Raw genomic sequence first — 15,220 nt, 5'->3', positions numbered from 1 at the left:
AGTAAGACAAAGTTTTCCTTCTAATGCAAAAGCAGGTAAAAGTTATACATGAGTAATGAAAAGTAGAAAACTAAGAACAAAAGCTTATCTAAAGCACACCAGAGGCAATCCATGCAACTCAGCCGATGTTACTCAAAGACTATCAAAATGAGTGACCTTAGGAACCTAACTTTAGTGTATAAACATTTATCATGGTAAATGGTTGCTATGGCCCCCAGAATGTTTAACTACTACAATTTTTCAAATGCTGTATAATAGTCAATTATTTAGTCTTAGTTTATTATTCTTTAGCTCAGTATCAGTTATATCAACTCCCCTAAGTGGTATGTTTCCATCACCACACTCCAAACATTACAGATAAAAAAAAAAAAGTTATACTTCCAAGGCCTTAAACACAATCACTGGCATATTTAGAAGTAGAATTCTTTGCCCCTAAGCTGCCATGCTTCCTTTGTGCCATTGCTAATACTCATAATTGGGCAAGTATTCAATAAACTCCTGGGCCAAAAAACATACATTCTACAGATACCTCAAAAAGAACATCTTTGGAGAAAAATTAGTTCCACCATGTACTTTCTGATTTTATATTTTCTGTCCTGGCTAATGGTTCCATCATCCGTGAAACATAAGTTATCCTACATCTTTTTTATCTACTGTTTTCCTGTACCATTCAAGAGATACCACATCCTGACATTAGACCGTCTTATGTTATCTCAGACCTTCATGATCTCCTACTGTGTCAGTTAAAATACTGTAAAGTGTTTCTCATCTCCATTCTGCATATAACCATCAGAATGGTCTTTGTACAATGCAGATTAGTCATATCATATCCCTATCCTCAGGATGAAGTCCAACTATCCTGGATTCAAGTCCTCCTAAAGCAGGTCTCTACCTAAAACTCCAGACTCATCTCAACATAACAAACAACAAACAATCAATGCTTGCTGTTTAACAATCTTCCAGGCTTTCACACATGCTGTTCCCTCTGCTTGCGCTGTCCTTTCCCAGCTAGGACCTGAGTGTTGACGTCTGAGCAGAATTTCTACACAATACTCAAACTTCATCTCTTCTGTCAAGCCTTCTCTGACCAACCCAACAAAGCTATTTACTACTTAGCTCTATGATAAAACATGGCATATTCTTTTGTAATTTTTTGTTTATATATCATTTCTATTTTTATAATGCAAACTCTTTGAGAACTCGAACCTTATGCCTTTGAAATGTCTGGAACCTATATTTCCTGATACATGGATGTCATCCAAAAGCCTTCTGTTGAATAAAACAGATATCTTGAGTGGAGAAAAAATGAAATAACTGTTTTTAATATCTTATGTTTTGGTGTTATATGTTATATACAATGTTCGGATGCTTTTCACCATTTGCTACAAATATACTACCTAAAACAACATTCCTCAGTCTTGGTATTATGACATTTTGTGCTGGACAATTCTTGGTTGTAGGGGGCTGTCCTGTGCATTGCAAGATGTTTAGCAACATCCCTGCCTCTATCCACAAGATTTCAGTAGCCTCCCGCTAAGCTCTCACCCAATGTGACAGCCAAAAATGTCTCCAGACATTGCCAATTATCTTTGAGGAGGCAAAAGCACTTTTAATTGTGAACCAATGGTTTAAAACATCACATTATTTGAAATAAAGATACAAAACAAAGAGTTTCTATGCTGGGGGCTAATTTTTCTTGCTTTAAAATTTTGTTTAATTTACCACCACAATATTTTCAGGATAGATTAAAATCAAGGAAAAATGTTCCTTAAAATATGATTTAAAAATATGCAATTAATAAGAAAGTCTGTCAATGCAGAACAGTTTTTATTATGAAAGATTTCCATTGCCTTGTGATGTCTAATGAATTTAAGCTCTTTTTCACTAATTAAGAAACACTATTTATATGCTGGGAGAATGGAAGATAATTTTCCAATTTTAATTCCTAGTAACCCATGAAAAATATGGACATATTTGCAATTCTCAAGAAGCATCCACCTACAGAAATTAGCCAGGTAAGAATGTGGCATCGTCTGTCAACCACTGTTGGCACACACTAGGCACACATAATAAATATTTGCTGAGTGAATTAATTTTGAACATCTATGTACAAGATTTCTACTAGGTGTTGTGGAGGATAAGGAGAATTCCGACTCAACTATACTGCAAACTCCTTAAATGTGGGGACTGTACTTTGTATCTGACGCATACTTAATGGGTACTAAGTATTTGTTGAATGAAAGAATTAGTTTAAACTGCATTATCAAATGTAAGGATTTTCCTTCTTTTTAAACAACCAAGCATCATTGCTGATCTCTGACTTGGAGACAATTAAATCAGTTGCTAGAGTTGATCATTTCATTCATTTATAAATGATATCAAGTCAAATCTTTTGGCTTACTGTGCCAAAAAGAATACATAATTACTCTGGGGTTTAAATTTTATTCATACTGACTGGTAAGAAAAAGGGTAATATATTGATCATCTATTGATACTGATTAATCTAACAACCAGATAACAATAATCAAAAAGACTTATTAGTATTCACAATTAGCATTATCTGAATGGATCACATAATCTGTTAAAGTTTTTAATGGCTAAACAGTAATCATTAAGAAAACACAAGCTTCATGGCTCTACTCAAAATGTGAACACTGTCTCAAGGGCAGGTCATAAAGCTCTCAAATTTTTTTCAAAATATAGTACATTGAAGAAGCACTCATAAATGGGAGTGCTTTTTCCATATACTATAAATGGGAGGCAAACAAAAGGAAAATAAGATTTCTGCCAGACTTTACTACTGTGTTAGGGAAGATAAAACATGTATTATAAAACACTTTGATAAGAATAATGGAAAAGGTAATAAAAATTCCATGTGAACTCTTAGCACTGAGAATCTATAGTCAGCCCCTAACTTACTCACAGGTTATGTTCATTTCTATTTATGTATTTATTTATTTATTTATTTATTTATTTATTTTTTTAGAGACAAGGATCTTGCTATGTTGCCCAGGCTGGCTTTGAACTCCTGAGCTCAAGTGATCCTCCCACCTTGGCCTCTCAGTAGGCTGGGAATACAGGCACGCATCACTACACTTGGAAGATTGTGCTCATTTCTAAACTGCCATTTAGAATTTAGATAGCAAGTGCAAAAACCAAAACAATATGCAAAGTATCTGGTGCAGTCCATGGCATACAATAGGTACCAATAAATGGTATGTTGAAACAAAACTCACGGCTTAAGTCTGATGTTTCTATTCCAATCCAGATGCCCATGCTGAACAACGAGGACAGTGGAATGAAGTGAAGGGTGGTCTATGGACCAGAGATGCTGGGTCAGAATTAGAGTGGGGAGAGAGAAAGGAGAAGAACTGTCTGAGCAGGCATTGTCTTCCCCTTCCCTTCACCACCTGTCTTGGTATGGCTGGGTTGAGATGAAAGCTGAAGGAGGGAGATTCTTCTCTCCCACTACAATGTACATAGTTCCCTCTGATCCATGGGAATACATTCCAAGACCCCTCGGTGGATGCCCGAAGCTGTGGATAGTACCAAACCCTCTATATGCTATGTCTTTTTGATCTGATAACTGATAGGGCTACTAAGAGGCTAACTGGTGGGTAGCATACACAGTGTGGATATTCTGGAGAAAGGGATGATCTGTGTCTGGGTGGGATGGGGCAGGTCCGTGCAAGATTTCATCATGCTACTAAGCAAAGTGCACAATGTAAAACTTATGAATTATTTTTGGAATTTTCCATTAAATATTTTCAGACTGCAATTGACCATGGGTAACTGAAATCGAACAGTAAAACTATGGATAAGGGAGAACTACTGTATGTGTTATTTGAATTTTCAAAAATAATGATAATAAGGAGGAAAGTAGCCTGTTCATCAGACTGAAGAGAAGGAAAGTGAAAGTAAGATGGAATTCATGCCCTGCTGAAAATAAGAACTCAGATGAGAGCATTCACCAGATGGTTTCAGTTTTCTCTGTAGGGCATAAGTTTTGGAAAGAGGACAAACAAGAGGGCTTAAGAGAAGAAGAGATATGAATAATCACTTGGATAGTATGTATAAGGGAGATAAATGAATGAATAAAATGAGTTATTTAGAGATGAATAAAAATAACTGATTTCACAGAAATACTGGTTAGATTGGAGAACAATTTACCTGCTGGTGTCAACTCACACAGACACAGAATTGAGGATAAAGTGTTCTGTGAGAATGAGAAATTATTAAGTGGCAATAGAGGAGAATAGGGAAATCCAGCCCATCGTTCTTTCAAAAAACATTTATGGATATCTACTTATCTACTACGTGAGCCTCTATATTAGCGCCTGGATATTCCCAGATGAATAGAGCATGAGCTTGCCCCTAGGAAATTCATACACAACTGCAAGAAGTTTGATACTGAGTCCTTATGGTATTTGGCAACTTCAATTTTTTAAAGGCAATTTTTAAACTGTTTTCTTCTCTAGCATTATGTATTTATAATATTTGTGTTATATGAATTATGAACCATAAAAATAAATGCACATTTGTACCCCTACCACCCAACTCATGTACTAGCATTCACAGTTCTTTTATTATTATTATTATTATTTTCTTTTTCTTTTTTTTTTTTTTTTTGAGACGAAGTTTCGTTCTTGTTGCCCAGGCTGGAGTGCAGTGGCACAATCTCAGCTCAGTGCAACCTCCACCTCCCAGGTTCAAGCAATTCTCCTATCTCAGCCTCCCAAGTAGCTGGGACTACAGGCGCATGCCACCACGCCCAGCTAATTTTTGTATTTTTAGTAGAGATGAGGTTTCACCATGTTGGCCAGGCTGGTCTTGAACTCCTGACCTCAGGTGATCCACCCACCTTGGCCACTCAAAGTGCTGGGATTATAGGTGTGAGCCATGCGCCTGGCCAGCCTCACATTTTTATATTTGTCTGTCTGCCTTTAAAAGCCTTTGTAATATGACAGCATCTCCACAATACCAATCTAATTTCCAGCTATTTCTTCCAAACTGTCTATTGCAGTCATACTTGACAGGGGCATTCCACAAACTCTAAGTGCCCAAGAAAACAACTCCTTTTTCTTGTTTAAAAGAAACAAAGATTTGAGGAAATAATTTATTTGCCTAGCAAATACATTTCCTACAACTACCACCATAGGAACTAAGAGCTTCTTCCCCTTTAATTTCTAGAGGTAATAAAATTTCATGTGAATGGATGGTTGTAAGTGCTAAAAAGTATTTTCAAATGTTGTCATGGAAACTTAAAATTCTTTGAAAAGGATTTATATTATCTTCTCATTCTAGTAAGAAACATGTTATATTGCCTTGCATCTTAAAATAAGGCATAAAATTAGCACTTAAACAGTTACTACCTCAAATGGGACTCTTCTCTTTCATGAACTTAATAAAAATTATGATAAAATAAAGACAACATAAAACTACCATCTTAATCATTTGTAAGTGTACAGTTCAGCAACATTAAGTTCATTCAAACTGTTGTGCAAGAATCACCACCATCCATCTCCAGAACTCTCTTCATCTTACAAAACTAAAACTCTTCACCCATTAGACAATATCCCCCTTTCACTCTCCCTGCCACCCTGGCAACTATCATTCTACTTTCTGTCTATATAAATTTGACTACTCCAGGGTGGAATCATACAGTATTTGTCCTTTTGTGACTGGCTTACTTCACTTCGCATAATGTCCTCAAGGTTCATCCATGTTATGGCATGTGTCAGAATTTATTTTCCTATTTCTTATTGTGGTAAAAAATGCATAACATATAATTGACTGTCTTCACTATTTTTAAGTGTACAGTACAGCACTATTAACTATATGCATATTGTGGTACAACAGATTTTTAGAACTTTTTCATCTTGTAAATCTGAAAACTCTAGTCATTGAACCACAACTCCCTTTTTCCCTCTCCTTCAGTTCCTGGCAACCACACTTCTACTTTTTGTTTCATGTAAGAGGAATTATACAGTCTCTTTCTTTTTATGACTGACTTATTTGACTTAGCATAGTGTCCTCAATTTTCATGCAAGTTGTAGCATATGACATTCTTTCCTCTTTTTTTAAGGCTAAAATAATATTCCATTGTATGTATACACCACATTTTCTTTGTTTTTGAGGTTTTTTTGAGACAGGGTCTCACTCTATCACCTAGGCTAGAGTGCAGTGGCATAATCTCAGCTCACTGCAACCTCCTGGGCTCAAGCGATCCTCCTGCCTCAGCCTCCCGAGTAGCTGGGACTATAAGTGCATGCCACCATGCCTGGGTAATTTTACTTTTTGTAGAGACGAGATCTCACTACGTTGTGCAGGCTGGTCTTGAACTCCTGAACTCAAGTGATCTTCCTGCCTCAGTTTCCCAAAGTTCTGGGACTACAGGTGTGAGCCACCACGACTGGCAGTTCACCATATTTTCTTTATCCATTTATTGGTCTACCGACATTAGGTTGCTTCCACCTCTTGGCTATTGTGAATAATGCTACAATGAACATGATTGTGCAAATATCTCTTTAAGATCCTATCTTCAATTCTTTTGGATATATTCTCAGAAGTGGGACTGCTGTATCATATGCTAATTTTATCTTTAATTTTTTGAGGAACCTCCATACTATTTTCCATAGCAGCTGCACTGTTTTACACTCCCATCAACGGTACACAAAGGTTCCAATTGTCTACATCCTCACCAACACTTGTGTGATTTTCAGTGTTTTTTTTTTTATAGTAGATCTTCAGATAGTCTAGATATTAACTGCTTACCAGATATCTGATTTATAAATATCTTCTATGGGTTGACTTTTCATTCTGTTGATTTTTGTCCTTTGATGTACAGTTTTTAATTGATGTAATCCAATTTATGTATTTTTTCTTTTGTTGCCTGTGTTTTTGGTGCAATTTGGTGCCATCCAAGAAATTATTGCCAAATGCAATGCCACGCAGCTTTCTCCTACATTTTCTTCTAAGAGTTTTTGCAGTTTTAGCTCTTACATTTAGGCTCTTTCATGGACCTTTAACTAGCCCCTCTTACTGATTTGAAAATTTCCCACTTAAGTTTGAATTATATATTAAAGATATTCCTCTCTGAAATTAATGATTGAGGTCTATATATTTGAGGCTAAAGGGTCTGTGTATTTTCTAACAGAAATATGCTGTGACAACATGCAGACACGGATTCTAATAAAAATTATTTGCTACTCTTGAATCAACTTGCACCCCAAATGATAGAAAGGATAACTGAATGGCCAGATGTCTGGCTCATACCTGCAATCCCAGCACTTTGAGAGGCCGAGGAGGGAGGATCACTTAAGGCTAGGAGTTTGACAACAGCCTAGACAACACAGCAATACCTCACTGTCATATAAAGTAAAAAAATTATCTGGGCATGGTGACACATGCCTGTAGTCCCAGCTACTCAGGAGGCTGAAGCAGGAGAACCACTTGAGCCCAGAAGTACAAGGCTGCAATGAACCATGATTGTGCCACTGTACTACAGCCTAGACCACTGCGCTTCAGCCTGTCTTTCAAGCAGGAAGAAAAAGAAAAAAACAGATAACTTAAAAAGACAAAAAAAGGAAAAATAATGCAAAAAGCAGAGAAATAATTCTCTCAGTGATAAGGATAATATTGGAATTAAATCTTACCAGGTCTAGTTTTAAGTCACCAATTTAAACATCAGGATAGGTTCTTTTGAGAAATTCAGAAATTTCAACTTAGGGTTGCTACTCAAATAAGGTATTTAGGCCCCTATACCAAAGGCTCTCTCTCTGATATAATTTTATAGCTTTTCTATTTGCCTGTTAAAATTTTGTCTTCTCTATGCTCCATTGTTGTGCTTCTGGTGCTGTCATTTTTTATGGCTACCTTATTGACTTACTATTCATACAGCTGGCACAAAACCCTAATGGTACCTTTGTAGCTAGGCACCAATTTAAGAAGTCTGTTTGCTGAAATAATGTTTATTCATTAATACATCTTGAGCACCTACTTTGTGCAAGACACAGTGAGAAATACAAAGCTGTAAAACCTACCAGGAGGGTCTTCTTAACTAGACCTGAACAGGCCACAGTCAGTATCATATTCACTTAGAAGAATACCAGCCTGGAAACAAAGCATACCAGCAGGGGACCATAGGGCATTTCTCCTCCAGTGAACATCTCAGCAGGCCACACAGCCAACAAGGACCTAGTTCTCTTCTAGCCCTCCAGATGACAGCTCAGGTTCAAGGGACCAAGACTCACATCCAGTGGATTTGAGAAGATATATTGGAAGACAGTTCAAGACTAGATCATAGCTTTGAATGATAGTATAAGACATACAGACTTTTATTTTTTACTATGGATGATTTCCGAGCAAGGGGTTAGCATTGATTGAAGCTCTAGGAATATTAATATGTCAGTAGTATGTAAGAGAGCTAAAACTAGAGACAGACTGGAGGCAGAAAGACTATTACATTCCATTAGTAGAATAATAATATTAATAATTATAATGATAATAGCAGCAGCCAATAATTTTTCTTAGCAACTTAATATTTGCCAGATACTGTTCTAAGCATTGTTCATGTATCAAGTCGCAATACAATCCTATGAAGTATAGGTACGAATATTGTCCCTATTTCATAGATGTGGAAACTGAGGCAAGGAGAAGTCAAGTAATTTGCCCAGGGTCTCACAGCCAGTAAGTGGTAGGAGCAACATCTGAACCCAAACAATAGGACTCCGGAGCATATACTTTTAACCACTCAACCACACCACTTGCCAGAGTATACTCACATTGTCTAAAATTCTGGAAAAACCCTTAAGGAAGGGCTCACCCCTCCCTAAGAAACCTTATAATGATGAGGCTGGTAGTTCTGGTATGAGGCTCAGCAACAACACATGTGGGGATACAATATGGGAATAAAAAATGAGATCGTGAAGAGTGGTTGGCACTTGTTTATTCAAGTACCTACCAAGTGTCCAGTATTCTTCATACATCATCTTATTTAATCCTCATAACAACTTCTGAGGGAGTATTATTTTTAATCCACATTTTTTTCAGATGAGGAAACCTAGGCTCAGAGAACTTTTACCCTTTACCCTCATTACAGAGCCAGTCAGTGACAGTCAGCACTGGAATCCAGACCCAAATCAACCCATGTTATCCTATGCTGAGGGCATGGAACAATGGAACAGGGATACTGCCAGCCTGGAAGGCTGCAGTCCTCCCGCCTTCAGAAGGCTAGCATCCCCAACTGGAAGACACTGGAGCCATGCTAGTGTGTGTAGAGCTATGGTTCCAGGCTGTCTGTCCACCCAGCTAGAAGCTGTACCCACTGGATACTTGGGTTGGTCCTTGTTCCAAGCAACCAGCACTAGCCTGTGGATCTGGGCAGGATCAAGGCAGCTCTGAGGATTCCTACACACAAAATACAAGCATGAAACCTCAAGGAAATTAAAAAACACAGGCCTCTACAAAGGGTGGTTAAAAAAACGATTCTCTGAAGAGAACTGAGGCAAGCCATGTGGACCTGAGGATGGTACCTAGAGATAAAATGCCTCAGAGAACAGAGCTAGATTTCAGGAAACTATATTAGTTTTCTCAGCTAATTCCTCTATGTTTAAGCCTCAAAGTTGCTCACAATTATTATCAGAAAAAGAGCTATGACAGAACGTTAAATTTAAAAAGCAGAACACAAAACTATATACACACCGACTCATTGAAAAAGTACTGATGCTAGAATTTAAATTTCTACTTCTTATTTTTTCTGAACTTTTCAAATTTCCTATAATATGTATATGTTACATTGCTAACCAGGGAGATATATATATACACACACACACGCACACACACACGTATGTATATATATTATTTCAATATATAAAACTTGTTTCAATTTATATATATGTGAATTGAAATACTTTTAACCAATACTTGGGAAGGGGGAACAAGAAACAAATTTTACATAGAGTGGTTTAGTAATTTCCAAATACTCAATAGACTACATCAAAGTCACCTGAGATATTTATTTTAAAAATATTAACTTCCAGAGCACAAAGATCCACTCAGTCAGAATTTCACTGGATGGGGCCCAGGAATCTGGAGTTTAACAAGCTCCCTGGGTGACTATAATATTTTTTAGCAAGGAAGTCCAAAATTACTTCAATTATCTAAGGTTCCTAGATAATTTATTTAACACTAGGGCAAATTTATACTTAACAAAGAGAACAAGGTGACAGGACATAGATTTGGATGGCCTAATGTCTCACCATTTATCTCCGCAAACTTCTGAACATCACTCAGAGTTTTCAGTTCTTGCCTTGGACATGCTGCTACACACAGTGCTACAGACTTAATCTTCCGGTTTATCAAGTCCAGGTTGCATGGATCCAAAAAGAATACATACCTAAAGCATGGAGAAAAAAACTGAGATATTATTTCACAAAACACATTGTGGGTCCCTGCATATTTGACTAAGCCTAGAGCAAAGAACATCTATTCCACATTCCTCCACGATAAAAATCTCATCATAAATACATTTTTAAAAGATTGCTTATTAACAGACTAACAGTGGGAATAGGGGAATTGTAGGACTTATAATTTTCATGTTCTATGTTTCTAATATTTAAATCTTTGTATTGTGCACATGCATATTTTATAATCAGAAATCATCTATTTTAGTTTTCTTCAAATCATTAATTTTTTCTTATTTTGTCAAACTTGTACCAAAAAAAATTATTGGAATATCATAATACTGCTATGTAATATAGCATGAATAACAGTTTATATATAAACTGTAAACTTTAGTTAATAAATATAATTCATTCATTATATATAATTCATATGAACAGAATTATATAATTCCAAAAATGAATATATATTATAGATATCAATGAATATATACAACTGAATATACAAAGTTAAATGGGGACTAGAGGGAAATACACCAACATTTCAACTACAGTCATCTCTGGGTGTTAAAATAAAGTGATTTTTAATTTATTTTACCTTTCAGAATCCGCATCTTCTAGAAAGAATGCCAATTACTTTTGAACTGATATAACTGCAGTAAATATTGTTTATTAATAGTTTAAATACTGTCCATTACAGATAGACAAAATAATCCCCAAATCTGAAATTATACCCTTTACGTCCTGTATACTTGTATTTTAGGAAAGGGAAGATTAATTAGAAAGCACGCTAAAGCATGTATTTTTAATGTTATAAAGTAGATGAGATGATAAAGATTGTAGATGCTAACATTTGCTCAAAGAGAAAGTAAGGGCTAAACATTCTCAACTGAGATAAGCTAAGTGCAATAATACGGATCAAGGAAGGGAGTACAAGAAGGAATGCTTCCACCTAAAATGAATCTCCAGCCAGGGTTCAATTCCAATGAGTCCATAGGAAGTTTTATAAAATCATGCATCTGTCAATAGCCTTTCACACAGTTAAACTCTGTTGCTATGCAAAATCTGGTTTCAAATCTGGAACAGGAAATATAACCTAATATAAAAATTAGGAGAACAAACTGAAAAGCAGAAAAGGTAAAGTCAATACACATACTAAAATGGAAACTATAAAGGAAAAAAAAATAAGTAGGAAAAAAAAGGGGGGCTACTACAGAGGCCTTTGCAGATCAAGTAACACTGCACACTTCAGTGCAGCAAGGGGAGTGGGAACCCGGCATGAAGGTCAGGTATAACTTACCAAACTAAAAAAAAAAAAAAAATGTGTGTGACCCTATCAGTGACTCCAAACCCATTAATGTTCTATCTATGCAGACAGAAGGAAAGAAAAAAAGCCAGGCAGAAAGATGAGGTTTAGAAGTAGGTTTTGTGGACTGTTTCCATGGCTGATAACAAGGAAGCAGGGCATACAGAGAATTGTTTCTGGCAACTTCTGAGTAGAAACAAGCATTCTCTTACTAATTCTCCCTCCTATCCTGGGCATCTGACTAAGCATGTCTATGCCTGTGACCCTGTATAACGAATTGCACAAAGACAGATTCTGGAAAGGGAACAATCAGGTCCTTGAGAAACGTGTCATAAAACCTTTGAATCAACCACTACTGCTACCACCACCACCACCACTATCACTGCTACCATTGCCATCACCACCACCATCACTACTAAGAATACTTTTTTTTTTTTTTGAGATGGAGTTCTGCTCTGTTGCACAGGCTGGAGTGCAATGGCGTGGTCTCAGCTGACTGCAACCTCAGCCTCCCAGGTTCAAACGATTCTCCTGCCTCAGCCTCCTGAGTAGCTGGAATTACAGGCACCTACTACCACACCCGGCTAATTTTTGTATTTTTAGTAGAGACGGGGTTTCACCATGTTGGCCAGGCTGGTCTTGAACTCCTGACCTCAGGTGATCCACCTGCCTTGGCCTCCTAAAGTGCTGGGATTACAGATATGATGAGCCACTGCGCCTGGCCTAATAATACTTAATGATAAAGACTTTTTAAAATGATAGCCAATTTTATTGAGTACTTATTATTTATCAGACACTGTATTAAACCCTTTACATGTATTAACTCATTTAATTCTCACAGTAATTCTGTTGTATGTTTCTCTATGGGGTGGGAGATGGGCAGTGGAACTGGGATGGGAGAGAGGCATCGAGTACACAGTTCTAAGTGATGAGCAATGCCTTGAGAACCATCTGGGGAAATCACATCACAGTAGAAAAAGAAGCTTAGGGAAAAGGAAAAAAAAGCCAGAAGCTGCCAGGGCCTTGCTGCTGGGCCTAGGGTGGATCAATGACAACCTCCTGAGAATAGATGCACTGTCTGTCCTGTAGGCTTCAGCCTTCTCCAAGGGCAAAAGTATCCCTATTATATTTCTAACTTCTTTCATACCTTAAAACATATTCCTTTGATTTATGCTAGTGACTGGGCAGCAACCTTATCCCTTGCTTTAGTCAGACCAATGTGAACTTGCTTTCTGGTTCTCTCTTAATAGTTCTCTGACCTTGGAAAATATATTTATCCTTCTGAGCCTCAGTTTCCTTATCTGAAAAATTACATATCACCTATTTTATAGTTTGTTGTAATGTGATCAATAATATATATAAAGCACCTAACATAGTATGCACTCAGTGATTCGTGTCATTACCATTAAGAATACTATTTGCTTTCCATACATTTTACACTTCATTTTACATTTCTTATATGGGCATAAAACAGAGATACAATACTAACATTCAGTTTTCATTTAGGAAAAGAAAATCTTTGTAGGAGTATTCATGACTAAGGGTAAGGTCATTACCCTTGAGAACCAAGTAGGCCCCCAAAACAGATTCAGCACAAGGAAAACAAGAACAGGAGGGTGAGAAGAATGCTAACATGACTACAACACTGTGAAATTAACACTGCACATTTTTCAGCCTGTGTATATGGTTTGAAAAGATCTAAAAACTTATTTGAATAAGAAATACACACCTTCAAGAAATACACACTCACATAGATCACATGTTTACACTCTGTATCTTACCTGCCCTCCACAGTCTAAGAATATATTAAGCTGACCAGGCACAGTGGCTCAAGCCTGCAAACCCAGCACTTTGGGACGCCAAGGCAGGCAGATCATTTAAGGTCAGGAGTTGGAGACAAGCCTGGACAACATGGTGAAACCCCATCTCTACCAAAAACACAAAAATTAGCTGAGTATGGTGGCAGGCACCTGTAATTCCAGCTACTTGGGAAGCTGAGGCAGGAGAATCGCTTGAACCCGGGAGGCGGAGATTGCAGTGAGCCGAGATCGCACCACTGCACTCCAGCCTGGGCAACAGAGCGAGACTGTGTCTCAAAAAAGAAAGAAAGAAGGAAAAGAAAAGATATTAAGCTTAATTCCCTATGCATTTCACATATTCAAATGCACACACATAAAGTTAAAAATAACATAAGACCTTGACTTTAGGTTCAGGTTCTATTAACATTTGTTGGGTGTGTAGGTATTAGTCACTGTCACATTCAAGACCTTATTTGATCTTTGCAACAACTCTGTGAGGTAGGGGCCATAACAATTCTAAAGATGTTAAAACTGAGGCCTTGAGGCCTAACCACCAGGCCCAAGAGAGCTAGTAGATGCCAAAGCATGAATTCAAACCTAGCACCTCTGATTCTGAGTTTCACTGTTTCCATTCTGCACTATTCCGAAATATTTCCTACAAATATCATTAGTAAATTTAACTGTTCTCTATTAACTTTGAATATTCTGTTTCCAGCATTCTGAAGTTCATCCAATCGATGGCAACATGCTTAAAAGTAACTATACTTTAACTAATTCATATTTAACTGAATATTTACAGGAGGCCAAGTGCTTGTATCAAACCAATTTATGATTTATTAAAACTGTACTTTCTTGCCTTTTGATTGGAAAATGTCCTTAACCAGGTAAATAAATGCTTACATTAGTTTTTCAGTTTTCACTTTAAACAAAATGAACTGACAGTTTTATTTTTAATTTTTGACAATGAAACAATAATCGTAATAAGCATGGTATTGACAAACCAGATTATTGTAACTGAAAACTACAGATGAGTATTTCAGCAGAGAGGGTAACACGCAGTATCCGCCTACTTTTACTCCCAACAGGGCAAGGATCAGGAAAGAGATGCAGCACATACATTTTGAAAAAGCTTCTCAGGCCTTGGCCTCCATACCTCCTCCTTCCCTACGCCATCTCCAAGGTAGAGAGCCCATGTCACAGATAATCCATAAACCTAAGTTAAGAGCAAGTTTGTCGTTGTTATCCTCAGTGAATCTTTTACTGAGCTTATTAATAACTTAAATACAGCTTTAATTTTCATATCCTTTAGAGGAACAGGAATAAATAAAATACCAAAAGTGAGAATGAAAGACAAGAAGCAGTAAGAGAAAAATATAAACAAAACAGCCTAGACACCTGCAGGCACTGGCATATACAATATGCACATAGCATGATCAGATGATACAGAAATGCATTTGCAAAGGGAATTGCAAAACAGCCCAAGTAAGCTTTGAACTTAAAAGGCAGATGGGAATGGAGAAAAATGCTCAGACCAAACTGCAAAGCAAACATTACAGAGGACAGCAGGTAAGGCAAGTAAATGTGTATTTATTACAGTTGGGGTGGTTTCCAGAAATTATTTGAGGAAGAGAAAAAGGTTTATTTTTAAATGGATATTTTTGAGATACAGTAACAAATTATCCCAAAAGGCAGGAAAAGGAGAGATGTCTGAATAA

At 37.0% G+C, this 15,220-nt stretch overlaps 1 protein-coding gene across 3 annotated transcripts in view; it reads right to left on the bottom strand.

Moving 5' to 3' along the window:
• The window catches only part of SLC44A1 (solute carrier family 44 member 1), a 199,439-nt gene that overhangs the window by 98,156 nt on the left and 86,063 nt on the right, over positions 1 to 15,220 (bottom strand). For all 3 annotated transcript variants that reach the window (XM_054501834.2, XM_054501835.2, XM_054501833.2), the window contains exon 4: positions 10,260 to 10,396. In XM_054501834.2, the coding sequence (XP_054357809.1) occupies positions 10,260 to 10,396 (137 nt within the window). The remainder of the gene's footprint in view (positions 1 to 10,259; positions 10,397 to 15,220) is intronic.

The sequence above is a fragment of the Pongo pygmaeus genome, chromosome 13, assembly GCF_028885625.2.
Source record: "Pongo pygmaeus isolate AG05252 chromosome 13, NHGRI_mPonPyg2-v2.0_pri, whole genome shotgun sequence".
Taxonomy (NCBI): domain Eukaryota; kingdom Metazoa; phylum Chordata; class Mammalia; order Primates; family Hominidae; genus Pongo; species Pongo pygmaeus.
The sequence above is the reverse complement of the archived record's forward strand: the minus strand, read 5'-3'. Positions and strand labels throughout refer to the sequence as shown.